The sequence below is a fragment of the Oncorhynchus mykiss genome, chromosome 24 (assembly GCF_057628025.1).
Source record: "Oncorhynchus mykiss isolate SJ-2025 chromosome 24, ASM5762802v1, whole genome shotgun sequence".
NCBI classification, from domain to species: Eukaryota; Metazoa; Chordata; class Actinopteri; order Salmoniformes; family Salmonidae; genus Oncorhynchus; species Oncorhynchus mykiss.
Genome location: NC_143045.1, coordinates 3600427 through 3627914, shown reverse-complemented (window position 1 = coordinate 3627914; position 27488 = coordinate 3600427). Strand labels below are relative to the sequence as shown.

At 42.4% G+C, this 27488-nt stretch overlaps 2 protein-coding genes and 2 long non-coding RNA genes across 5 annotated transcripts in view; 2 read left to right on the top strand and 2 right to left on the bottom strand.

Moving 5' to 3' along the window:
- Window positions 1–3044, bottom strand: part of LOC110503554 (uncharacterized) — a 52779-nt gene extending 49735 nt beyond the window's left edge. The window contains exon 1 of the mRNA XM_036961810.2: window positions 2103–3044. Coding sequence (XP_036817705.2) covers window positions 2103–2252 — 150 coding nt within the window. The 5' untranslated portion in view covers window positions 2253–3044. The remainder of the gene's footprint in view (window positions 1–2102) is intronic.
- A 9700-nt stretch (window positions 3045–12744) lies between these two features.
- On the top strand, window positions 12745–14092 carry LOC149972336 (uncharacterized). The gene is made up of 3 exons (XR_016491274.1): window positions 12745–12905; window positions 13116–13188; window positions 13378–14092. It is a non-coding gene; the product is annotated as an uncharacterized LOC149972336 (long non-coding RNA).
- Window positions 14093–19794: 5702 nt separating this feature from the next.
- LOC110503553 (U1 small nuclear ribonucleoprotein A) lies at window positions 19795–22671 on the bottom strand. 2 transcript variants are annotated; one of them, XM_021581938.3, is made up of 7 exons: window positions 22404–22671; window positions 21970–22045; window positions 21675–21847; window positions 21357–21533; window positions 21015–21182; window positions 20756–20844; window positions 19795–20510 (listed from the first exon to the last, which is right to left on the bottom strand). In XM_021581938.3, the coding sequence occupies exons 2-7, from the start codon at window positions 22040–22042 to the stop codon at window positions 20351–20353; spliced, it is 840 nt and encodes a 279-aa protein (XP_021437613.1). In that variant the 5' UTR covers window positions 22043–22045; window positions 22404–22671; the 3' UTR covers window positions 19795–20350. The 2 variants fall into 2 exon arrangements, with proteins under 2 accessions (XP_021437613.1, XP_021437614.1); XM_021581939.3 differs by having other exon boundaries at window positions 21970–22042; window positions 22404–22549.
- Window positions 22672–24666: 1995 nt separating this feature from the next.
- Window positions 24667–27438, top strand: LOC118944109 (uncharacterized). Its single transcript, XR_016491276.1, has 2 exons — window positions 24667–24815; window positions 25703–27438. It is a non-coding gene; the product is annotated as an uncharacterized LOC118944109 (long non-coding RNA).
- Window positions 27439–27488: the final 50 nt, after the last annotated feature.

The window sequence follows — 27488 nt, the reverse complement described above, 5'->3', positions numbered from 1 at the left end:
CACATGGGCTTCTCATTTCACATAAATGCACACACACACATACACACACACACACACAGAACGTTCTAATCTTGCCCCTGCACTGAGGGTTGTGTCACTCCACCAGTTGGGGGCCCTTTTAGGCCGACAACCATAGCCTGGGGGTGGGTCTGGGAGGGGAAGAGTAGAGAACACATTCAGCCAGCGCTCTACCTCCAGGCTTTCCCTCTTGGTCTGTGTGAACTTGAACTTGAATGTGACAGGCCTATGTCCAATTTGACTGAATGTGAATTGGTTTTCTATGTGGTCATAGTGGTTTGAGTGTTGTGTTTTTGAATCAAAGTCATTATTACATAGTTATTACAACTATAAGGTAGCTTATAAGGTAGTTCCTCGGCATACACATCAGTGACAAACTCAAATGGTTCACCCATTCAGGAGGCTGAAGAAATTTGGCTTGGCACCTAAAACCCTTACAAACTTTTACAGATGCACAATTGAGAGCATCCTGTTAGGCGGTATCACCAGCTGGTACGGCAACTGCACCTCCCGCAACCACAGGGCTCTCCAGCGGGTGGTGTAGTCTGCCCAACGCATCACCGGGGGCAAACTACCTATCCTCCAGGACATCTTCAGCACCCGATGTCACAGGAAGGCCAAAAAGATCATCAAGGACAACAACCATTCGAGCCACTGCATGCACTCCGCTATCATCCAGAAGGCGAGGTCAATACAGGTGCATCAAAGCTGTGACCGAGAGACAGAAAAACAGCTTCTATCTCAAGGCCATCAGACTGTTAAATAGCCGTCACTAGCACATTACAGGCTGATGCCTATATACATAGACTTGAAATCACTGGCTACTTTAATAAATGAAACCCTAATCACTTGAATAATGTTTACATATTTTTGCATTACTCATCTCATATGTATATACTGTATTCTATTCTACTGTATCTTAGCCTATGCCGCTCTGACATTGCTTGTCCATATATTTATGTATTCTTAATTCCACTTTTACTTAGATGTGTGTGTATTGTGTGTATTGTTGTGAAGTTGTTAGATGTGACTTTTTAGATATGACTGCACTGTTGGAGCTAGAAACACAAGCATTTCGCTACACCCGCAATCACATCTGCTAAACACGTGTATGTGGAGGCGAAAGAAATGCACACCTGTTTAGGCGAGGTGCTGGCTGGCGACGTAGAACACTTGAGAAATGAAAGGAGAGCCGCACACTCGAGGAAGCTCAGATGCAATCATTTAATAAGACGCTGGTAAGACCTGACAAGACAAGACGAACGGGTCAACACGTTTACGTGACCAATAAAATTTGATTTGATTTTGATTTATACTATGCTGGACTATTCCTGGTCGTCTGCAGAGCTTTTACATACTGTAGAGAGAGAGGATGGACTACATTTGTGTGAAGAAAGGAAGGGAGGCACTGACTGTCAGACACGTGAATAAACACACACACACACATTACAAGTACACCTACGCAACACACACACACACAGACTGACCAACAATTCCCGTGAATCCCCTTTCATCGTGTGATCGTGTTCATAATGTTCACAAGGTTGACTTGTGCGTGTACTGTAGTAGTAAACACATAGAAGACAGCCATACTCCATCCACAGACACCATAACGTTTAGCTTGTTTGTTTCCCATAAAGGATGTATTTTTACACCATTAGAGCCCACAGGAGACTGTGTTCAGAACATTTCCCTCTGCAGGTTCTGGTTTAAACAATGCACCTCGTGGATGGGTCTTCTAGCATTCTTCAACAGGAAAACAAATCAATTGCAGTGTAATAGTCTTAGAATGCCAATAGCAAACATTGGTGTAATGAAAGGTCATGCTTGGTGAAGGTTTGATCATGTAGCCTATAGAAGAAAGGACACGCCCATGGAGCAACAAGTGGATGACCAGACAATTAAGACGCACAACAACAGGTGGGCACCGCGCTATTAGAAGCAACGGTAGACATATTGACCAGAGAAACAGGGAAGTAGAATGTGGGCAAAATGATTGACTATGTGGGAAGAAAACACCGACTGTAAAAGTCAGGGCAGGTTTAAACAACGGCCAAAAATAGCGCTTAATCGGTGCGGCTTACCTGCGGCTGCAGAGCGAGGGCGATGAGAAAAATCACGGTCCACTGCTGTCTCCAGCGCCGATCTCTCCTCATCTCCGTCCTGGCGCAGCTCCTCGCACCTCCGCTGCAGCAATCAACCGGATTTCGTCCGTGCGCACTTTCTCTCTCCATCTCAACGTCACAGGATCGAGGACAAACAACAAGGCAGTATCCCCTCTTCTCTATAATATCCCTTTCTCGGCTATCTTTAAGCGCCAGTTCATCGTTTCGTACTAGGCTTGAGAGAAAGCATTATTGCCTAACTTGTATTGTTCCCCTTGTGGAGTTCCTCCTGCCTGCCCGCCCCGCCTCGACCCCTCTCCCCGGCTTCTCCCTCTTGGTGCGGTGTCCAGGGTGGGTCTCTCCTCGGAAGAAAAAAACACTCTCACTCCACCAGGTCGATCTACCCTCCACCTGCCGTTAAGAGGCTTTGAATGTCAGACCTGCTGGCTCCCTGACTTTAGCTCTCATCCCAATTACACTCTTCCTATGCGCAACGCACTCGCCCTTAAAACTAAACCCATACGCATACACCCTTTCCTTCTTTGCGCCACGGACTCAAATTGATACCCAAATGAAATAGGATCTCCCTCTCTTCCAGTCCAGACTCTACTCTCTCTTGTTTATCCACTGCATGCTGCGTCCCTCACTCTCTCCTTAGGCTTTCCAACCCGGTGTGGTTACTTCGCTCAGGGCTACGGATCCGAATCACCCAGGTCCCGGGCAAGGCTCTGTGCGTATCGGCTGTGGGGAAGAACTCGGCGAAAAAGGATGCCAGCCAGTGACGAGAGGCTGTGTGTGTGGGGGGCGAGGAGGGTGTGTCCTCAGGCAGGGGATATCCGTCTTCTCTTTTTATGTGCACGCGTTCTGTGCGCTTGCACCCCTAGACGGTTCCTATGGGTTCCCATCGTTGCTGGAATGCCTGTCCTCTCCTTTCTGTCTCTCACCATCTCACAGAGCCATTAAACAAAGGAGTAGGTAGGTATTGATTAAAATTATACTGTTTTAATTACCCTTGTAGAAAAGTGTAACTGCATGAGCAGGCTTTTGATAGCCTATAAAAAAATGGGCATATTGAACCTCTTTTCAAATCATTTCTCTCGCCTATTTGACCATGAAATTAGATATTGTGTAATTCAACTAGACTCTGTAATAGAATAATGGGCCTAACCCCCATTTCGGGCCTCGGTTAATCCGGTATAGATCAAAGCGCCGCTGTGCCAATTAAGTAGGCTATCGGCCACAGTCTGCACTGTCTGTAACTGGTCGGGAAAACTGAAATAGTTTCTATGGGACTACCTCAGCGCAATTAGGAAACCACTTACTATGGTAGTGGAGAATGTATTTACTAACAGAATCCAATCAGGCCTGTGTGCAAAACAAATCGGAGAGAGAAGAAAATACACTAAACTTTGAGAGTGGCCAAACGGGTGGCTGAGCAAAGTATGTGGTGTTTATGCTGTGCTATTCTTACATAGCCGGACCGCAGCTGACGATTGGACGTTTAAAATCGTTTGATTATGCGTGTACACGAAAGGACATGACATAATTTCTTCCAGCTCTAGCCGTCTCGTGTCTGTGTGTGTCACTGCGTATGCGCATTTACAATTAAACCTGCCTGGACGACTACACAGATTCCACCGGTTCATTATACGGTCAACTGTAGTTGCCATATAGCCATAACAAAAGTGAAAAAATCATTTCCTCTAAAATGCAAGTAAAAAAAAAAAAAAACTCTGTCAAAGCAACTCAAAATGTTATATGGTCACCTTCAATTTTGAGTTTATATCCAATTTAGTGCCTTGACGTTGCCCTCTGTTGTTACATTATAATTTAGGTTAATGTAAAGGTTTATTGATTCCCAAATAGACAATAATGTTGTTGGTTTTTTTTTCAAATGAAAAACACAGTGTTCTTGATGATAACCAAGTGTCTTGCTATTACATTTTGGGTAAGATTCACAGTGATTACACTAAACCTTGATTAAAAAGCAATGATCTTACTTTATGTATTACTATAATGTTATCTGCTTCATGCTTAACAATTTTTTTTTTAAATTGTCCAAGACAACAAGTTTTTTTCCTTTCATTTGGGCTATTGGCTTCACCCCATAAGACATTACATCCCACCGATGGACAATACACAAAAGACAGTCAAAGTGTACTGTTTAAACATAACTAATGACACTTTCAGAAGTTTCTGACCACTGTAAAAATTCTTCAAAACATCCGTTCTAAACATCCGTAATGGATCCTCATTAAAGGATTTGAAGTGAAGCCTACTCGTTCCAATTGCAGGGACACAAAAGAGTCCTGTTTTGTTATTTTTTCGCCGCTACCTCCCTGAAGCAGGAGTGGATCATTTGTGTGCCTGCTACCTCCCTTGGATGTGGTAGCCACTGCGAAATCTAACCCTGATTCCCGTTACGCATGGTCAGCACAGAAACTCCCATTTAAAGTTGATAAGGCCCACATTCCAATGATAAGCCTGTGCCAAAAGCGAGAGCACCCACGTCTGCATAGCCGCAGGAAGTAGGGGTGCTGAGAAATGCTGCAGTACCACCTAAAATAAATTATTTTAAACATTTAAAAAAATTCTCTCTCACAAAAGTAGTGCACTGTGCCTTTGCTAGTCCTGTATTAGCGGGCCAATATACTGCCAAACCAAGCAAAAAGGTAGTAACTGCTCATAGCATGTAACTGAGAAAAATGGCTTTTATTTACCTTGGTTTCACAGTAACCTTACGCAGTTACTGCAAACATGACCCCCACTTTGTCTAAAACACAACACCAATAGAGGCAGGATACTTGTCCACATGATTAAGCTTGCATGTAATGTAGAAAAAATGACATGAACTCATTTTTGACCAAATGAGAAGTTACTGCCTTCTTGCTTGGCAGGGCAGTATAGCTGTCTGCAGTGGACAAAAAAATAAAAACAGTGATGGAGGACACCCAAGCTCACGTGTGGGCAACGAGTGGTAGGCCCCAAACAACCCACAGCTGAAGCCACTCAGGAGGTGTTCTATTGCCCCGCAGGCAATGTTGCGTAGGCGTGCCATGCCCCGCACCTGAACGCAATCAGAGGACCATGAGACAGACGGGTTGACTGGGTCTTGCTCGGAATGAGGCCAGCCGGGTATTTTGGAGAGCAAGGGGGAAGCTGACGGGGGCCCTCCGAGGTGGATCACGTAGGCCAATAGGTCAGGAGGAGTGACACTGGTAGGATAGACAGAGAGGGACCAAGGGGATGGATGGTCTAATGCAGGCAGTGAGGACCAGGAATAGGAGCACCACAGCCAGCCCCCAATATCTGCCTGCACCATCACTGGGGCCAGGTAAAATAACTAGACTCTACCCAGAAGGCAGAGACAGATCCAGAGGTCGCCGGAGCAATGTTCACCTGCCAAGAGTGAGAAACCAGGCGTGGGCGAATGAATACATAAATAATGCACTCAGAACCACTTAAAATGATAAAAAATTGCAACAGAATACAGATTTCTTTTATTAATTGGTTATGTCCCCTGGATTGACAGCTATTTCCTCTGGTGTGACACCAACTTCCTTTCACACCAAGCAAACAAAGCTGTCACACTGTTGGAAATCTCAGGCTATATGGTCTATTTTTGGGTCTTGTTGTTTTTTGGGTCTTACAGTACAGCCACTCATTTGACAATGCAGCCATCCACAACATGTTTCCATTGTTTTTTATACTTAAATTGTCAAAAAAATAAATAATGTTATATATACAGTACCAGTAAAATGTTTGGTCACACCTTCTCATTCAAGGGTTATTCTTTATTTTTATTATTTTCTACATTGTAGAATAATAGTGAAGACATCAAAACTATGAAATAACACATATGGAATCATGTAGTAACCAAAAAAGTGTTTAACAAATAGATTTTATATTTGAGATTCTTCAAAGTAACCACCCTTTGCCTTGATGACAGCTTTGCACACTCTTGGCATTCTCTCAACCAGCTTGGCCACTTTAATAAATGGAACACTAGTCACTTTAATAATGTCACTTTAAAAATCTTTACACGTCTTGCATTACTCATCTCATATGTATATACTGTATTCTATCCTATTCTACTATATCTAACAATGCTGACCACACCGTACACGAGAGTTGCAAAAGTTGGAAGTTTACATACACTTAGATTGGAGTCATTAAAACTTGTTTTCAACCACTCCACAAATTTCTTGTTAACAAACTATAGTTTTGGCAAGTCGGTTAGGACATCTACTTTGTGCATGATATTGCTGCACTGTCGGAACTGTTGGAACTAGAAGCACAAGCATTTCGCTACACCCGCACCAACATCTGCTAAACACGTGTATGTGACCAATAAATTGGATTTGGTGTGCCATGCCCCAAAATCTCAAATTTGGACTCATCAGACCAAAGGACAGATTTCCACCGGTCTAATGTACATTGCTTGTGTTTCTTGGCCCAAGCAAGTCTCTTCTCATTATTGGTGTCCTTTAATAGTGGTTTGTTTGCAGCAATTAGACCATGAAGGCCTGATTCACGCAGTCTCCTCTGAACAGTCGATGTTGAGATGTGTCTGTTACTTTAACTCTGTGAAGCATTTATTTGGGCTGTAATTTCTGAGGCTTGTAATTCAAATGAAATTATCCTCTGCAGCAGAGGTTTTTCTGGGTCTTCCTTTCCTGTGGAGGTCCTCATAAGAGCCAGTTTCAACATAGTGTTTGATGGTTTTTGTGACTGCACTTCAAGAAACTTTCAAGGTTCTTGACATTTTCAGGATTGACGGACCTTCATATCTTAAAGTAATGATGGACTGTCATTTCTCTTTGATTATTTCAGCTGTTCTTGCCATAATATAGACTTGGTATTTTACCAAATAGGGCTATCTTCTGTATACCATCCCTAATTTCACACATCACAACTGATTGGCTGAAACGCATTAAGAAGGAATGAAATTCCCCAAATTAACTTTTAACAAGGCACACCTGTTAATTGAAACGCATTCCAGGTGACTACCTCATGAAGTTGGTTGAGAGAATGCCAAGAGTGTACAAAGCTGCAAACAAGGCAAAGGGTGGCTACTTTGAAGAATCTCAAATATAAAATATATTTAGATTTGTTTAACACTTTTTTGGTTACTACATAATTCCATATGTGTTATTTCTTAGTTTTGATGTCATCACTATTATTCTACAATGTATAAAATAGTAAAAATAAAGAAAACCCCTGGAATGGGTAGATGTGTCCAAACGTTTGACTGGTACTATACATTCAAAAACTGTCACACTAAGAAATGTACCCTTTTATGACAATGGCAGATAAGTGCAATATTTTGCTAAATATTTCTTATAAAGCTTACAACCTGTTCATGCCATGTGCTCCAGCCATCTGTTCTGTACTTCCTTCTTGCAAGAGAACCCTCCCCGGTGCAATGGTGCCCAAATGCTGACTTGTTGTTAAATCACAGAATTGTGTCACACACCAAGTGGACATTACTTTTAGGGTCAAAATGTTATCAATCAGAACTATTTGGAAATGTCATGAATAGACTCTCTTGAAATATAACTAAAATGGTAACTGAAATGGTGAAGAGAATGTTATTCATTTTTTTTAAATTAATTTACTTAAGTTCAATGTTCCAAAACCTTACCTGGGACAGTCACACCATTGGACAATTGTCAAGTTTGGTTAAAAATAGTTATAAAACAAATCATGCATGAATTTACAAATGATCCAAGTAAAAAAAAGAAAAGCTTTTAGTATTATAATAGGCTATTGTGATTTTAGCCAATTTAATTTGTTATATTTGTGTTTGACATCATGGTAAAAAAAAAGGGGTGTCACGTCAACTACCCAAAGCATCCAGTGTCCTGTATGTGCATAAAGGTAGCGTTGTATCTAGGCATCTTGACGTTGAATCCATTTTATACAAATGGATGAGAAGCATAAAATGAAAGAGAAGTGTGGGTTGCGTCTTTTTGCATTTTGGCACTAGTTCCAGTAAATATTTTCCACTGTCCATCTAGTTCCTGTCCGCGCGTCCGTTGGAACCAAGACTACAGGACAATGTGTCCGCTTCATGCCTGAAATATAATGAGCCAATTTTAGTGACCCCAGTCCTCCCCCTCTCTTTCTCTCCCTTCTCTGTGAGAGCAGGGATGGACTTGTTGCTTACGCTGACGCCCCTGGCAACCAGTAGGCCTAGTATCTCCGTTGCCACGTGCTGCGCCGCGACCCGTGGACAGAACAGAGGGCTCTTGAAGCGCTCTGTGCTCATTAGCATAGAGCAGCAGTGACCCCGAGACATGTGCTGAATTTGAATCATCCTCCCTCTCTCCCTCCAGAATGAAGCGATCTGCAGGTCGTTTCTACATTATGTTGGCACCTGGTGAAGAGTGAAGGGCCTGTTGTTATCATCTACACTGCCAGCTGAATGTACAAAGTGACTCGGTCAATAATTGCTTTGAATACCCAACATTAGTGGTTGGGTGGTTGGTGCCATCTGATGGTGACCGTCTTAATGACACATACATAAGTAATGAGAGATCTTTAAGGGGCCCTTGACTATCTACGACTTGAACCACATAGTCGTTCTAACTGATGATGTTTTAGGACATTTGATGGGCACAACTGAAGGATGTGTATATATAGGGTCCATTCATCGTTGGAGGCTGTTTTCAACAGGATCTAGGCTATCCTTATAATAGGTCTAGTTGTCGCCATATGACCATTCAATTATCTTCATAGTCTACTTCACTTCAAGGCAATAACAAATGTGCACAATCACATTAGCCAGTTTACTGTTGAGTGTCAAAGCATGAGAACGGCCAGAGTGCTTTGAAGAGGGCTACAGCCACAGATAGATTTACTCTGGATAGTGAGTGATGGCCAACCAGTACTCCCCAATGACACAGCAAGCCCTACAGAGATGAGCAGTAGGCTTTGTGTGAAAGACCCTTCAACAGGACAGGAGTAGCCTACAGTAAACACTCCTTAAACATAAAAAGGTGATTTACTTAATTCAGGGTTAGCCTAAACTGTTATTGTCTTTGGAATGCTATTGATGTTCTGATCTTAATATACGTAGATGTGCTTGGAGATGTCCCACGCAGATGGCGGATAAGTTGCCTCGGCTGAAAGATCCCAGTGTAGTGAATAGGGAGTGGCATGTCGCCAAGAGCATGGGACACTGACACACACACACACACACACACACACACACACACACACACACAGTGCCCGAGCGGCTAAGGTCAGCGCTTTCTCAAGGCAAAATAAGGGAGTGTGGAAAAGCTTGGGAAACTGCAGAAGAATAAGCATTTTGTGTACACTGAAGAGCTGACCTAAAGACAATTATTCAGGGAACAGTGGAAGTCGACAACAGGAGGCCCTTGTTTGCACTGGATACAGTTGATGGTACAGGCCTAAATGAACCCTTTCAAACTTAATTCACAAGTCGCTCTGCTCTCCCTTCTTAAATCCATTTGGAGAGGGGAAGGTGCTCCTTCTTGACTACACTCCACTATCTTTTTAAGGGCCTGCTCTGGCTAAACCAGGGAAAAAATCATGGGTCCACCAATTCTAACTGATGAATAAACAAACTTGGTTCAAGTGATATGGTTCATAACCATAAATGTGTCATAAGCACAGGTTAAACAGTGTGGTTGATGTTGCCTTGGAATGATCTAAAATTTAACCACAAGCACTTAAGACGCTTTATGAACTACACACTTTTGAACAGCTACCGTTAAAGATAGAGAGCAGTGAAACATTTATAGTTTTGCGGGAGCAAAGCTGTCCTGGAAAGAAAACAAATTATTTATTGACAGTAGGACACCAATACAAAGCCAGTGACCACCGGTGTGCTAAAAAGACCCATAAAAGGCCTTGTCTGGCTAGCACCCAGTGCTATGAATTAATAGTTTTTAATTAGGGGTTCACCAATTATTATTATCTGAAATCTCAATTTTTTTGACATGGTCAAATAACCAAAGCATAGATTGGTAACCCTTTTTCTAATTCGGCACACAGAAACTAGAGGCCATGAGCAACTTCGTCAAAAAGAATGGAACCGAAACGGACTATTATCAATTCACTTTTTGACTATGTAACGCTAATGCTTAAAATAATCATAAAGAATCATCTTCTCATGGACTGAAAGTTAGATTCACTCCAAATGTGGTCATTGGACACAATAGTCCCTAAAGAGTTTGAAAAAAATAATGTTGGTGCATTCAAAGATGGCCACACTATAGCGTGATTTTTGGAATAAGTGGGGCACTTAGTTCATTTCCATCTTCTGTTACATCTTTTGACATCTATCCAACATAAATCTAGTTTTGTCCCATAGGAAAAAAATATGGTGGATCTAAATGTTTTTCCTCATAATCCTGGACTATCGGACCAACATCTTTTTACGTTTGCAATCGCAACAAATAATCTGCTCAGACCCCAACTAAGGATTATCAAAAGTCACGCTATAAATTCTCGGACAACCTAAAAATTCCTAGATGCCCTTCCAGACTCCATCCACCTACCCAAGGACATTGGAGTACAAAAATCAGTTAACCACCTAACCGAGGATCTAAACTTTGCCTTGCGTAACACCCTAGATGCAGTCGCACCTCTAAAAACAAAAAACATTTGTCACAAGAAACTAACTCCCTGGTAAACAGAAAACACCCGAGCTCTAAAGCAAGCTTCCAGAAAATTGGAACTGAAATGGCGCTCCACCAAACTGGAAGTCTTACGACAAGCTTGGAAAGACAGTATCGTGCAATATCGAAAAGCCCTCACTGCTGCTCGATCAGCCAACATTTAGTTTTGATACTGTCGCAAAACTGACTAAAAAGAAGCATTCCCCAAGTGTGGATGGCCTTCACTTCAGCAGAGATGAGTTCATGAACTTCTTTGACGAAAAGATAATGATCATTAGAAAGCAAATAACAGACTCCTCTTTGAATATTTCTCTAAAACTCAGTTGTCCTGAGTCTGCACAGAACTGCTAGGACCTAGGATCAATGGAAACACTCAAGTGTTTTATATCCTGTATCTCTCCACACATTCACGAAAATAATCATGGCCTCTAAACCTTCCAGCTGCCTACTGGAACCTGTTCCAGCTAAACTACTGAAAGAGCTACATCCTGTGCTTGTCCTCTGGAAGTGTACCAAACTCACTAAAAGTGGCAGTAATAAAGCCTATCCTGAAAAAGCCCAACCTTGACCTGGAACATTTAAAAAAAACTTTTGTCATACAGTACACTGAATCTCCCATTCCTCTCAAACATTTGAGAAAAATCTGTTGCACAACAACTCACTGCCTTCCTGAAGACGAATAATATACACGAGACACTCCAGTCTGGTTTTAGACCTCATCATAGTACTGAGACCACACTCGTGAAGGTAGTAAATTACCTTCTTCTGGCATCAGACCAAGGCTGTGCATCTGTCCTACTTCTCTTCGACCTTAGTGCCGCTTTTGACACCATCGATCACCACATTCTTTTGGTGAGATTGGAAACCTTAATTGGTCGACACGGACAAGTTCTTGCCTGGTTTAGATCTTACCTGTCGGGAAAAATATACGTTTGTCTCTGTGGATGGTTTGTCCTCTGACAAATCAAAGGTAAGCTTTGTCATTCGTCAAGGTTCAGTTTTAGGGCCACTATTGTTTTCACTGTATATTCTATGTCAACTTTCACTGCTATGCAGAAGACACACAGCTTTACATTTCGATGAAACATGGGGGAGTCCCAAAATTGTCTACCTTGAAAGCCTGTGTTTCAGACATAAGGAAGCGGACGGCGACAAATGTTTTCATTTTAAACTCGGAGAAAACAGAGATGCTAGTTCTAGGGCCCAAGAAACTAAGAGATGTGTTGTTTGATCTGACAATTAATCTTGACGGTTGTAGAGTCATCCCAAACAAAACTGTGAAGGACCTTGGCATTACTCTTGACCCTGATCTCTCTTTTGACGAACATCCCAAAAACATTTCAAGGGCATGCTTCTGTCACTTCTAGATTAGGCTACAGCAATGGTCTACTCTCCGGCTACATGGATAAATCACTAAATAAACTTCAGTTGGTGCTAAATAAGGCTGCTAGAATCTTGACTAGAACCATGTGATCATTATACTCCAGAGCTACCCTCTCTACACTGGCTTCCTGTTAAAGCTAGGGCTGATTTAAAGATTTTACTGTTAACCTACATAGCATTACATGACCTTGCTCCTACCTATCTCTCTGATTTGGCACTGCCGTACATACCTATATGTACGCTGTGATCACAAGACAAAGTCCTCCAAATTGCTTCTAGAATTTCTATGCAAACAGCTGGAGGCAGGGCTTCCTTTTATAGAGTTACATTATTATGGAATGGTCTGCCTATCCACGTGAGAGACGCAGACTCGGGCTCTACCTTTAAGTCTTTACTGAAGACTCATCTCGAACCATCCTGTCTCTGCCTGGCCGGGCTCCCCTCTCTCCACTGGGATTCTCTGGCTCTGACCCTATTATGATCGCTGAGTCACTGGCTTACTAGTGCTCTCCCATGCCGTCCCTAGGAGGTGTGCATCACGTGATGACAGGATTTTTTCGCTATACTCGACTTGAGTGGGATGAGTCACTGACGTGATCTTCCTGTCTGGTTTTGCTCCCCCTCAGGCTTGTGTGTCGAGGAAAATCTTTGTGGGCAATACTCAGCCTTGTCACAGGTAGTAAGTTGGTGGTCTGTTGTTGATATCTCCAGTATCTACGCTGCAATAGTCTACGTGCTGGGGGCTAAGGTCAGTCTGTCCTATTTGGTGTAATTCTCCTGTCTGATCTGGTGTCCTGTGTGATCTTAAGTACTGTATGCTTCCTCTAATTCTCCTCTCTCTCTCTCTCTCTCTCTCTCTCTCTCTCTCTCTCTCTCACTCTCGCTCTCTCTCTCTCCCTCTCTCTCTCCCTCTCTACCACACCTACTGTCTCGACCTCTGAATGTTCGGCTATGAAAGGTCAACTGACATTTACTCCTAAGGTGCTGACTTGTTGCACCCTCAACAACCACTGTGATTATTATTTCACCCTGTAAGTCATCTATAAACGTTTGAACATCTTGAAGAACGATCTGGCCTTAATGGCTATGTACTCTTATCTGGTGTCCTGTATGTTCCCTCTAATTCTCCCATCTCTCTCTCCCTCTCTCTCTCTCTCTCCCTCGCTCTCCCTCTGTTCCGTACCTGCTGTTCTGACCTCTAAATGGTCGGCTATGACAAGCCAACTGACATTTACACCTGAGATGCTGACCTGTTGCACCCTCTACAAGCACTGTGATTATTCTTTGACCCTGCTGGTCATCTATGAACATTTGAAAATCTTGAAGAACGATCTGGCCTTAATGGCCATGTACTCTTATAATCTCCACTCGGCACAGCCAGAAGAGGACTGGCCACCCCTCAGAGCCTAGTTGCTCTCTCAGTTTCTTCCTATGTTCCTGCCTTTCTAGGGAGTTTTTCCACCGTGCTTCTACATCTGCATTGCTTGCTCTTTGGGGTTTTAGGCTGGGTTTCTGTATCAGCACTTTGTAACATCTGCTGAAAAATACATTTGATTGATTTGATCGATATACTGTAAGCCTGACACAAGATACATTTCTGAAGTCCTCAAGATGTTTCCTAATTACACAAAAAAGCTCATGTTAACATATTCACATGAGGCATGTCACACCTATTTGTGTACACTGAGTCAAAACCATATTTTCAGAACGCATTTGGAAGACTGGGATAGCAGGTTTGATAAACTGGGACACCATTATTATATTCCTAAATGTACCCAAATGACAATTAACTTTTGTGTGATATGGACACATCTGACTATTTCAGAAATCTATCATGTTTTGGGCTAATACAGTGCCTTCAGAAAATATTCATACCCCTTGACTTTTTCCACATTTTGTTGTGTTACAGCCTGAATTAAAAATGGATTCCATTTATATGTTGTGTCACTGATCTACACACAATAGCCCATAATGTCAAAGTGGAATTAGCTATAGTACCAGTCAAAAGTTTGGACACACCTACTCATTCAAGGGTTCTTTCTTTATTTTTACTATTTTCTGCGTTGTAGAATAATAGTGAAGACATCAAAACTATGTAATAACACATATGGAATCATGTAGTAACCAAAAAAGTGTTTAACAAATCTAAATATATTTGAGATTCTTCAAAGTAGCCACAAGCTTCACGAGGAATACTTTTCCAAAGGTCTTGAAGGAGTTCCCACATATGCTGAGCACTTGTTGGTTGCTTTTCCTTCACTCTGCAGTCCAACTCCTCCCAAACCATCTCAATTGGGTTCAGGTCGGGTGATTGTAGAGGCCAGGTCATCTGATGCAGCACTCCATCACTCTCCTTCTTCAAGCCATTATATAGGCTTGAGGTGTGTGTTGGGTCATTGTCCTGTTGAAAAACAAATGATAGTCCCACTAACTGCAAACCAGATGGAATGGTGTATCGCTGCAGAAAGATGTGGTAGCCAGTCTGGTTAAGTGTGCCTTGAATTCTAAATAAATCACAGACAGTGTCACCAGCAAATCACTACCACACCATCACACCTCCTCCCCTATGCTTCATGGTGGGAACCACACATGCAGAGATCATCCGTTCACCTACTCTGTGTCTCACAGATGCAGCAAATACAGGTGTGCCAAGCTTGTAACGTCATACCCACGACGGTTGGAAACAAAAATCTCAAATTTGGACTCATCAGAACAAAGGACAGATTTCCACCTGTCTAATGTCCATTGCTCGTGTTTCTTGGCCCAAGCAAGCCTCTTCTTCTTATTGGTGTCCTTTAATAGTGGTTTGTTTGCAGCAATTTGACCATGAAGGACTGATTCACGCAGTCTTCTCTGAACAGTTGATGTTGAGATATGTCTGTTACTTTAACTCTGTGAAGCATTTATTTGGGCTGCAATTTCTGAGGCTGGCAACTCTAATGAACTTATCTGTCACGTCCTGACCTTAGTTCCTTTTTTTATGTCTCTATTTTAGGTTGGTCAGGGAGTGATTTGTTTGTTTCTATGTGTTTGGCCTGGTATGGTTCCCAATCAGAGGCGGCTGTCAATCGTTGTCTCTGATTGAGAACCATACTTAGGCTGCCTGGTTTTGACCTTGAGTTGTGGATAGTTGTTTTCTGTTTCGTATCTGTACCAGACAGAACATTTTCGGTTTCGTTCGTTTGCGTTGTTGTTTTTTTCAGTGTTCTATTAAAATAATTATGAACATGTACCACGCTCCACCTTGGTCCTCGCCTTCTTCCACCTACGACGATCGTTACATTATCCTCTGCAGCAGAGGTAACTCTGGGTCTTTCTTTCCTGTGGTGGTCCTCATGAGAGCCAGTTTCATCATAATGAAGAAACTGTTTTTTTTCCCACATTGACTGACCTTCATCTCTTAAAGTAATGATTGACTGTCGTTTCTCTTTGCTTATTTGAGCTGTTTTTGACATAGTATGGAGTTGGTATTTTACGAAATGGGTCTATCTTCTGTATACCAACCCTACCTTGTCACAACACAACTGATTGACTAAAACACATTAAAAAGGAAATAAATTCCACAAATAAACTTTTAATAAGGCACACCTGTTAACTCAAATGTATTCCAGGTGAATGAATACTTCATGAAGCTGGTTGAGAGAATGCCAAGAGTGTACAAAGCTGCCATCAAGGAAAACAGTGGCTACTTTAACACTATTTTGGTTACTACATGATTACATATGTGTTATTTCAGTTTTGATATCCAAACTTTTGACTGGTATTGTATATATATATATATGTCCTTGAGTGGTCGAGCCAGAGCCCGGACCTGAACCTGATCGAACATCTCTGGAGAGACCTGAAAATAGCTGTGCAGCAACGCTCCCCATCCAACCTGACAGTGCTTGAGAGGATCAGCAGAGAAGAATGGGAGAAACTCCCCAAATACAGGTGTGCCAAGCTTGTAGCGTCGAGGCTGTATGGTGCCAACGGTGCTTCAACAAAGTACTGAATAAAGGGTCTGAATACTTTGGTAAATGTTATTTTTTTATAAACTAGTAAGCATTTTTAAAAACCTGTTTTTGATTTGTCATTATGGGGTATAGATTGATGTGTAGATTGATGAGGGGGAAAAAAATGTAATCTATTTTACAATAAGGCTGTAATGTAAGAAAATGTGGAAAAAGTCAAGAGGTCTGAATACTTTAGTAGATGCATATTAGCACATATGCTAAAATGCTAAAAAAATAATACTTTAAAATACTTATTCTCGTGACCCAAATAACACCAAATTGAAATGTAGGCCCAAAGTACATGTCTTAACTTAGTTTGAGAAAAACTAAGGGAATGGTCAAAAGATAGCTGAGTTAATGACATATCAAAAATCAGATTTCACATGTCCATTGAAACCATTGTAAATCTACTTCCTAGGGCCCTATCAACTTGAAACTTGCAATCGCTAATATGATGAACCACCCTGAATAAAGGTATTGATATATAAAAAAAAGGGAAACTATTAACAACTCATTCATATGTAACGTTAATGCTCAAAATCATCTGCAATCATCTTCTCCTCATGAACCATACTTCAGATCCACTCCAGATTTTGTATTTAGACTTATTACATCAGTCTTTAATGGTTTATATGTTTTTTGCTGCACTCAAACATGGCTGCACTATACCTATAGATGCACATTAGCACATATGCTAATGCTAAAATAACTGTTTTATTTTTTATTCTCATGACCCATAAATCAGATTGACTCCTGAATTGAGAATGATTAGTTGTTGCATTCAAATTTGGCCACGGTACACCACAAGGTAGCACCATATAGGGCTATAAGGGGTGAACCGATGGACATGAGGCCATGACATTTGGAGTGTAAAACTTCTGTATATATGCGTTTAGAAGATCACCTGCCGCGTTCAAAGATAACCAACATACAGCACTGGACTAAAATGCATATGTGTTGTCCTTGTAGAATTGAGATAAACACGGTCATGCTTTCACTCATTGCACGTATAGGAAGAAGGTTCGTACGTGATAAAGTGTTTTCTTTGTTATCCAACTGTTCTTCTGTCCTTTCTGTCATCCTGTGAACCCCACTCATTGCTTCCTTCTTATCAAGACCTTTCAGATCAGCGGTCATTAAAGGCATAATACGACGTTTTGGCAACTAAGACCTTTTTTCGACATACCCAGAGTCAAATGAACTTGATGAGGACCACAATGGAAATAATTCTCTGGGCTTCATTGTGTTTTTATCCTCGATAATGTTTAAACGTGTGTAATGTTGTCTCTGGCTGGAGCAGTCTACTGCTTTTAATTGTGTAATAAACTCCATCAATCATTTTTATGTCACTGAATGCAAGTTTGTAGAAAGTTGAAGGTCGTTTCTGGAGCCAAGGCTAATAGTGTTAGCGCAATACTGGAAGTCTACAAGAACAGCTAGTAGTAGCTCTAGAAGCGACCTTCAACTTCCTTCAAACATAAAAATGGTATCCATGAGTTCATCTGACTCTGGGTAAGTAAAGAAAAAAAAAGGCTTAATGGCGAAGGTGCATAAGGATGGCAGCTCCCATGTATTTACCACAAATGCCTAATTTGCTAAGTTCGCCGTAGTGTACAATGCTCTCAGTTACTCTTTATTTTTATATTGGCATTAGCACAGTGTACATGTTCCCAATTCTAGCTCCAAGACAGCGGCAATTTGAAAAAATGAAAAAGTAGGTTGTGCTGATTTATCGGCTCACAGCCCACCTACTCACAGACACAATCAATGCTAAAGACATTCAAAGAGGAAACGTCTTAAATTAAATCTCCAAAACTTCTTTAAACGAAGTGAGCACAAAGGGAAAATAGCATTGATGAAATGGGCCATCCAGGCATTGCTGTCCGATTCATGCTAGGAATTAGATGAAACTGCAGTGGCTGAGGCCAGAAAGGGCAGAGAGTGAGTCAGCAATGATGATTTACGTGGTAGCGCAGAGCCATTTGATTATGACGCAACGCTCCAGAAAGAAATCGCATTACTTTATAGGTTATAATAATCAAATGGAAACGTTATCCCAAATTGTTTTAATTGATTGCAGAATTATCAAGGGGAGTGCAAAAGTGTAGACAAGAGGCCAAATCAAAGTTTGGACTACAGTCCCACCAGTCCGCCTACTGCAACATGTTGGGAAAAGCATAATATTTCTCACTGCATTAGTTAGACACAGAGGACACAACATTGTATCTGTCCCATTATAGTGTCTGTGAGAGCCTGGGCATCGACATTTTGATGTCTATCTTCTTCTTCTACTACTACTTCTATGAGATGGTAAACAAACTGAAAGGGTACATATTGCCAGCTGGAGTGGGATGTTTGAACAGGTATGAAGCCAAGGTTGGCAATTTATTGTTACGGAAGGTTTGCTCACAAGTATAATTCATTGGCTGATCCATAGAGATGGAAAGAGGCCTCATTATTATATCTGTGCCATTGTAGTGTCTGACAGCCTGAAAGGCTCTGCACATCCTTAGTCCATTTTCTTCTTCACAATTGGCTGATCCCTCCTGATGACCCAGTTGGACATGCCTCCAACAGGGTCACCAGGAGGGATCAGCCAATGAAGTTGAAAGTCCCACCCAGTTGACGTTCAAATGGTGGAAGCCTTCAATGGCGCTGCCGGTGTTAGTCTTTTGGCCACTAGAGGCCTTCATCATTCTCTATAGGCTGATCCCTCCTGATAATTTTATCCAGGTTATCCTTCCTTAACCCATAGGAAGGCCTACCAAGTTCACTACTTCAAAATGGTGAAAGACCTCAATGGCACTGCCCATGCTGAAACTGGCTTTTGGCACGAGAGTCCACTATCATTCAATGTGGTTACACTACACGTCATGGAAAACACTGATAAACACTGCCCTCATCAGGGTGTTAATCATCATCATTGCAGCCATAGTGGTGGTTTTGATACTGAAACACTGGTTCAGTGAAAGATGTTCATGAAGTTACAGTAGGCCGTTTGAACCACTATAGATATAATTACATCTCTAGTCTAGAGACATTAATGCGCAAGAACCCATATCTGGGGCCATGTGTAACAAACATCTCAAAATAAGTGTTCGGAACTAAGACCTGGGGCTGTATCCACAAAGCATATTAGAGTAGGAGTGCTGATCTAGGATCTGTCCATATAAAATCAGTCATGATCTAGAAGGCAAACCTCACCCCAGATCAGCACTCCTACCGAGATGCTTTTGTGGATAGAAGCCCAGGTCCCTCTTCTCCATGTAATATTAAATTGTGCTCGAGAAGGAAAGGCTTAAATCATAAGACAAGTTGGCCGACATTACAAAAAAGATACGCGCATCGATGGAGCCGGCAGACATGTGTTACGATTTTGAACAGTCAGCTAGCAACAATGAGACGCTGCCATGCGGGGAATCGTAGGTGGTTTGGAGGCGTTTATAATATACAACATTTGCTAGTTAACCAACAACGTATGAGAGAAGTGCTCATTGAACAAATGTATTTGTTTTCAATAAAACATTGACACAATATATAGTTGTCAATCTAAGCCAACCCGGCCCGGTTTGCTCCATAGTTTTGTTTACAATACAGCCCCTGGCGTCTCCCCAGACATAAAAGCAGAAAACACCCACAGCATTAGTCATTAGAAAAGGCAGGTTTTAATCAAACAGAAACGCTCCAGGTACAATGTCTGGGTGAAACAGACCCCGGGTGCAATGCTTTTACAACATACAAAAAGTAAAAATGTAAATATACTTACATACGAACACCAGATATTATCCTCAAAGAATGGGTGCAGACTGAATTAAAAATGTTCTCAACCAGAGCTATGGATACGCAAATGTCAGCTAGCTGTCCTATGTTAACATCAAATCACTATACCAATATATTCCTTACACGTTATCGTTTGAGCCTAGCGCCAGCATTGCGATCATCAAAATGCTGGCCTGTCTACGCCTGTGCTCTAAACCGTCGGTACCCTACAATCAGACACAAGGCAAGTCATCTCCAGTTATTCTGTGTGTGTGTGCGCGTGTGTGTGTGTGTGTGTACAAGTAACGCACTGCGCCTTCTTGGCAAAGGACAGGTTAGTAGTCAGCTCTGTGCTGGTATAGTGTAAGGTGAGGAGGTCACTGGTGTGTGTGTGTGTGTGTGTGTGAGATTGTAAACCATTTAGGAGCTCTCTGGTGTGTTATTTCTTGGCGAATGAGATCTTCATGGCATTGGTCTGGGTGATCTTGAAGCCCTGTAGTGCCTCCCTGGCCGCTCCAGCCTGCACGTCATTATCAAACTCTACAAAGGCGATGTCGTGGCGACCAGGTACCAGACGCACCTCTTTGAACCCAGGGAACCTGAAGTGGGAAAACAGTCAACATCAGGACAAAACTTCAGGCAGACTTGTTAAAGAGACACACACATCAAGGGTCTATACTTGTCAACATACACAAACACTAGTAGATAACAACCACAATATTGGAAAATGCAAACAGAACAGATGTGTTCCAATACTACAGAACATGGAAAAATAAACATTACATTTTCACACTGCACCAAGGAGTACATGAGCAGGTACATGATACAATGAAGAGGTACTAACTGGTTGAAGAGCATAGACAGCATGAGCTCGTTGGTCTCCTCTGGGAGGTTGGTGAGGAAAAGGATGTGGTTGGGAGGGTTTTCTGCAACCTGGAGGTAAAGAAGATCACATTTATCAATGTAATGAGTTAGTGAGATTATACAGTAAGACGAACTTCAAACAAACTCACAGCTTTCCACTAAACAGACCCGCTGTTTAGTTAATAAAAAGGGCGCTGACAAGATATAAACTAACACTAATAAACACACGTGATCCATACCTGGACGTGGGGCATTTGCCCTGGCATCATCCCACCCGGAAGCATGGCACCAGGGGGCATCCCCCCAGGGCCCATCCCAGGAGGTGGCATCATCCCTGGCGGGGGCATGTAAGGGGGCTGCCCTGGCATTTGCATCATACGAGGAGCCCCGCTCATGGGTGGCATTCCCTTCAGTAAAAAAAAAAAATCATGTTCAATCAACTCAGCCACATGATCAATTAGCGATACATGTGGAATAACACAATCTGCCATTCTAGATAGACATGTCTTTAAGAAAACATTTTACGTGCAATGGCTAACAGCGGCTACAAAGGTGGTTCTGTCTCACAGTAGAACACTTACAGGCATGGGTGTTGGAACTCCAGGGCCCATGGGTACTACAGGGGTTCCTGGCACACCCTTCTTGGCCCCTGCAGCCTCTGGGCCCTTGACCCTCTTCTCCTTCTTGCGGTCGCGCTCCACATAGGTGCCCTTCATTTTAGCGATGATGTCAGAATCCCCTTTGGCGTACCCAATACGCTGTGACGAGAAAGCGGTATAGTTGACGACAGGACTATTTAAAGGACAGGGCTACATACTGGAGAATCATCATTCTCTAGATAAAACATGTGTCAGGCAAAAGCTAGCTGATCTGTACCATGTGTATTGGCAGTAGCTCACCATAGGTTTGTCATAGAATGGGAACCCCTGCATGGAACGCAGGGCATTGGAGGCGCTGTTGACCTCCTTGAAGATGACAAAGGCCTGACCCCTCATCTTCAGGGAGCGGGCCACCAAAATGTCAAGGATTTGACCAAACTGAGAGAAAATGGCGTACAACGACTTCTTCAGTTCTGGGGGACAAAGGGTACAAACAAGACATGTTTAGGCAAGGAGCCGTTGGCATGGTAGATGGGTAAACAAATAGACACGAGGGCAAAATAGTAACAAAAATGGGGGGGTAGCCAGATCTAACCATCTTTTTTAATCTTCTCGTTGAGGTTGTTGATGTATATGGTGTGGTTGAGACGCATATCCGGAGCAGCCATCTTCTGTGCAATGAAACAAATGGGTCATTTAGAACACATGTCAACTAACGATACTTTTAGCGCCCTATAGCCTCCTTAAAGTAGCTAGTTAACTTACGTAGCTATATGTAGAATAAGTTGGGAGCAAACGTTAGCCAGTTTAACCATTAACCACGTGTTTTATAATTAAAAAGCAAACAGTTAACAAAAAAAAGACAACTAGCTAGTTACCATTTGTTAATGTTAGCTGCTGGCTAAGTTAGCTAATACAGATAAGTTAACGTTAGTTGGCAGACGCAGGCCATCAATGTCCACTCATTTTCCCAAACTGGTGACTTGCATATTAGAATAAATAAATCAATAATTGAGACGTTGTATTTACCTTTAAGTTCTGGGAAGCACAATATAATCGGCCTCGAAAGAAATGAATGAAACGAGTACCCGACAAACCACTTTTTATTTCTGCTGAAACTTGCTACTAGCTAACGTCGTATACGTATAAAGCCTTAATAGCTAACAATGACAACTATTTTTGATTGGCTGTTGTAATTTCCGGATCCTGTCCAGAATAGCTTTTCATTGGATTATTTTAGCCACCCCGTTAACATCATTGGATATGATGTGCTAAATTTCAGACGCTTCCGCCCATTGGTAACATTGCTGCTCATTCACGAGAGTCAACCTAAGCAAGATGCTGCGCAGATGCTCAAATCTGTAAATCATATTGATTTACTTTTACACATCCAAAGAAATAGGCTTTAACATATCCTTATGATATTATCATCGTGCAATCTACTGCGTTTGAGAGCAATCCGTATGTTTCAAATAGCTATTATTCGGTTCAAAAGATTACTACTACTTTTCGATTATTTTGTTATTGATAGCTAGCTAGCTAAGTAGTTCTTCTGTTCTGTAAACTTACTGTAGGAAATGCCACATTGTAGCCGCTTTCAATGAAAGCCGTGTTTGTTACCAAACATGGCTTTATTCAGCTACCTAGCTAGCAGCTACTAGTCCTAACATGTAACAACTTGAAAATAGCTCTCAGGTCTGCACTTGAAGTCGTCTCATTACTAAACTCAACTAAAACAGACATGCAATAAAGTCAATGTTAATCAAACTGCATGTCATATGCACATATTTCAGAAACGTTTTTTGCAACTTTAGTCATGATGTGCATGTACATGTACAGTGCATTCGGAAAGTATTCAGACCCCTTCCCTTTTACACATTACGTTACTCCTCATTCTAAAGTTGATTATTATTTTCCGTCATCAATCTACACACAATAACCCATAGTGGCTAAGCAAAAAAAAAGTTTTTAAAAACAGAAACACCTTATTTACATAAGTATTCAGACCCTTTGCTATGAGACTCGAAAATGGGCTCAGGTGCATGCTGTTTCCATTGATCATTCTTGAGATGTTTCTACAACTTGATTGCAGTTCACCTGTGGTAAATTAAATAGATTGGACATGATTTGGAAAGGCACACACCTGCCTATATAATGTCCCACAGTTGACAGTGCATGTCAGAGCAAAAACCAAGCCATGAGGTCGAAAGAATTGTCCGTAGAGCGCCGAGACAGGATTGTGTTGAGGCACAGATCTGGAAAGGGTACCAAAAACATTTCTGCAGTATTGAAGGTCCCCAAGAACACAGTGGCTTCCATTTTTAATTGGAAGAAGTTTGGAACCAACAAGACTCTTCCTAAAGCTGCCCACCTGGCCAAACTGAGCATTCGGGGGAGAATGACCTTGGTCAGGGAGGTGACCAAAAACCCGATGGTCACTCTGACAGAGCGCCAGAGTTTCTCTGGGGGGTGAACCTTCCAGAAGGATAACCATCTCTTCAGCACTCCTCCAATCAGGCTTTTATGGTAGAGTGGCCAGACGGAAGCCACTTCTCAATAAAAGGCACATGACAGCACTCTTGCAGTTTGCATAAGGCACCTAAAGGACTCTCAGACCATGAGAAACAAGGTTCTCTGGTCTGGTGAAACCAAGATTGAACTCCCTGGCACCATCCCTACGGTGAAGCATGATGCTGTGGGGATGTTTTTCAGCGGCAGAGACTGTGAGACTAGTCAGAATTGAGGAAAATATTGTTTTTTTGTAAGGTTCATCTTCCTACAGGACAACGCAGGAGTGAGTGGCCTTGAGTGGCCCAGCTAGAGCCCTGACTTGAACCCGATCAAACATCTCTGGAGAGACCTGAAAATAGCTGTGCAGCAATGCTCCCCATCCAACCTGACCGTGTTTGAGAGGATCTGCAGAGAAGAATGGGAGAAACTCTCCAAATACAGGTGTGCCAAGTTTGTAGTGTCATACCCAAGAAGACTCTGGACTGTAATCACTGCCAAATGTGCTTCAAGAAAGTACTGAGTAAATGGTCTGAATACTTTCTGGATGCACTGTATCTAGACATTAGATGTAGAAGCTCTGACAGTAAGTTAAGCAATAAACAGCTCAATTAATAGGCCTCCTACACAGTAATGTTTTATTTTTTTATGTACACAAATTAAGCAAATTTCACTTAATAATTAATGCAACTTTATTCCATCAGTGGGTCATATGTGTCATTTCAATAGCTTCCTGTCATGGAGTGGAGCCCTTGTCAATTCCCTTTTGTCTCTTATCACCCAGAATTGCACTGCATTGACAGGGTATTCCAATGGAGCACCTACAGCTGCCTCGGGCCAAGCAAGAAGAAGCTGTACCAGGCCATAGCGGCAGGAAAGACCTCTGCCGAGGGGGATCACTCAGAGGCCCAGTGCTGCTCAGAGGGAGAGCAGGTGAGGCTCACTGTCTACATAAAAATAAGTTATCAGACAAGCGTTGCAGATTAAAGCTATTTAAGATCTGCATCATGGCGGTTGGAAAACCACTGGAAGAGTTCTGCAGGTAGCCTAATGGTTAAGAGCTTTGGGCCAGTAACCGAAAGGTTGCTGGTTGGAATTCCAACGCTGACTAGGTGAGAAAATATGTCTGTGCCCTTGAGCAAGGCACTTAATCTGTAATTGCTCCTGTAATTCACTCTGGTTAAGAACATCTGCTAAATGACTAAAATATCTACACCGTTCACACTTGTGGTGAGTGTGTAATTTAAAAAAAATAATTAATCGGGCCTACAGATTATGGAATGGAATGGGGTCATCAGTTGCAAAATGGGTAACACTCTCCACCTTTATAGTCAGTGCCCTGGGGTGGGGGTGTTCTGCACCTGGGTGTTCAGTTTAGAACAGTTTCTGTCCATGAAAGCAGCACTGTAGTGATCATGTGGGAGTTGCCACTACAAATAGAACACAAATGCAAGAAAAGAGATGACGCTCTGAGCTATCCCATCAAGACCAAGCTACAGTCTACTGTGATATATCCATTGTTCAATAACTCATTTGTAACCAGCTGGCAGTAAGAAAGTCTGTTTTGTGGTGTGGCTGACTGTTTGCTGGTTGATGTAGTTTCAGGAAAGACCTGCAGTGGATGCTGTTCAACAAGTATGTGCCTTCCCTCATCCAAGGCTTTTCAAAATGTAGCATTCCTCCATTGAAGGAATCACTGATCTAATACGTGTGAATTAGTCTTTCTTGATGTCTTTTGTTGGTAGTTTTGTCATTAAATGTGATGTTATACTTCCTAAGGTACATACCCCTGTCTGAGGTGTGTGTGTTTTTACGTGTAGATGTGGTCTGGTGGATCTATGGATGGCAGGTCACCTACCACAGCCCCCTCAGTGTTTCCATGGAGACCATAGTCCAGACAGCGATGGACAGGGGCTACACAGTACAGGGGGAGATGTTCTCAGGTAATGCTTTAGCCATCTGTGCTGCATACACTGAACAACAGCAGCGCTGTACTGTATTAGTGAGGCTAGTGTGTGTGCTTTATCCGGGGTTACAGCACCCTGGCTTCCCACCCTGTCTGCACTCAACTCTCCCAACTTGGTCCCCAGCTGCTGACTGGGCATTCTGGGACCTCAAGCACCGCTTCACCACTGCTCCCATATTGGTTCATCCTGATCTGTCACGTCAGTTCATGGTGGAGACCGATGCTTCGGGAGTGGGGGCTGTCCTGTCCCAGGATTTTGCCCTGGACCCCAAGTTACATCCCTGTGGCTTCTCCCATTGCCTAAATGCCAGGAGAGGAACTACGATGTGGGGAATTGTGAGCTTCTCGCAGTGAAGATGGTGTTGGAGGAGTGGAGACACTGGTTGGAGGGGGCGGAACATCCGTTCATTGTGTGGGCGGACCACAAGAACATGCTGAGCGCTTGTTGGCTGTGTTTCCTTCACTCTGAGGTCAGGTGATTGTAGAGACTAGGTCATCTGATGCAGCACTCCATCACTTTCCTTCTTGGTCAAATAGGCCTTACACAGGCTGCAGGTGTGTTTTGGATCATTATCCTGTTGAAAAACTAATGCTCGTCCCACTAAGCGTAAACCAGATTGGATGGTGTATCGCTGCAGAATACTGTGGTAGCCAGTCTGGCTAAGTGTGCCTTGAATTCTAAATAAATCACTGACAGTGTCACCAGCAAAGCACTCCCACACCTCCTCCTCCATGCTTCATGGTGGGAACCACACAGGCAGAGATCATCCGTGCACCTACTCTGCGTCTCACAAAGACACGGCAGTTGGAACCAAAAATCTCAAATTTGGACTCATCAGACCAAAGGGCAGATTTCCACCGGTCCAATGTCCATTGCTTGTGTTTCTTGGCCGAAGCAAGTCTCTTATTAGTGTTCTTTAGTAGTGGTTTCTTTGCAGCAATCCAACCATGAAGGCTTGTTTCACGCAGTCTCCTCTAAACAGTTGGTGTTGAGATGTGTCTGTTACTTGAACACTGAAGCATTTATTTGGGCTGCAATTTGAGATGCAGTGAACTCTAATGAACTTGTCATCTGCAGCAGAGGTATCTCTGGGTCTACCTTTCCTGTGGCGGTCCTCGTGAGAGCCAGTTTCATCACAGCGCTTGATGGTTTTTGCAACTGCTCTTGTAGAAACTTTCTGGATTGACTGAGCATCATGTCTTAAAGTAATAGACTGTTTCTCTTTGCTTATTTGAGCTGTTCTTGTCATAATATGGACTTAGCCCTATTTGGTAAAAGACCATCTTCTGTATACCACCCCTACCTTGTCACAACACAACTGATTGGCTCAACGCATTGAGAGAAATTCCACAAATTGACTTAAGGCACACCTGTAATGGAAATGCACTCCAGGTGACTACCTCATGAAGCTGGTTGAGAGAATGACAAGTGTGCAAAGCTATTAAGACAAAGGGTGGCTACTTTGAAGAATCTAAAATAGATTTTGATTTAACACTTTTTTGGCTACTACATGAATCCACGTGTTATTTCATAGTTTTGATGTCGTCACTATTAGTCTACAATGTAAAAATAAAGAAACACTCAAATGAGTCGGTGTCAACTTTTGTATGGGAGTGTAAACATTTTCTATCAATACGAT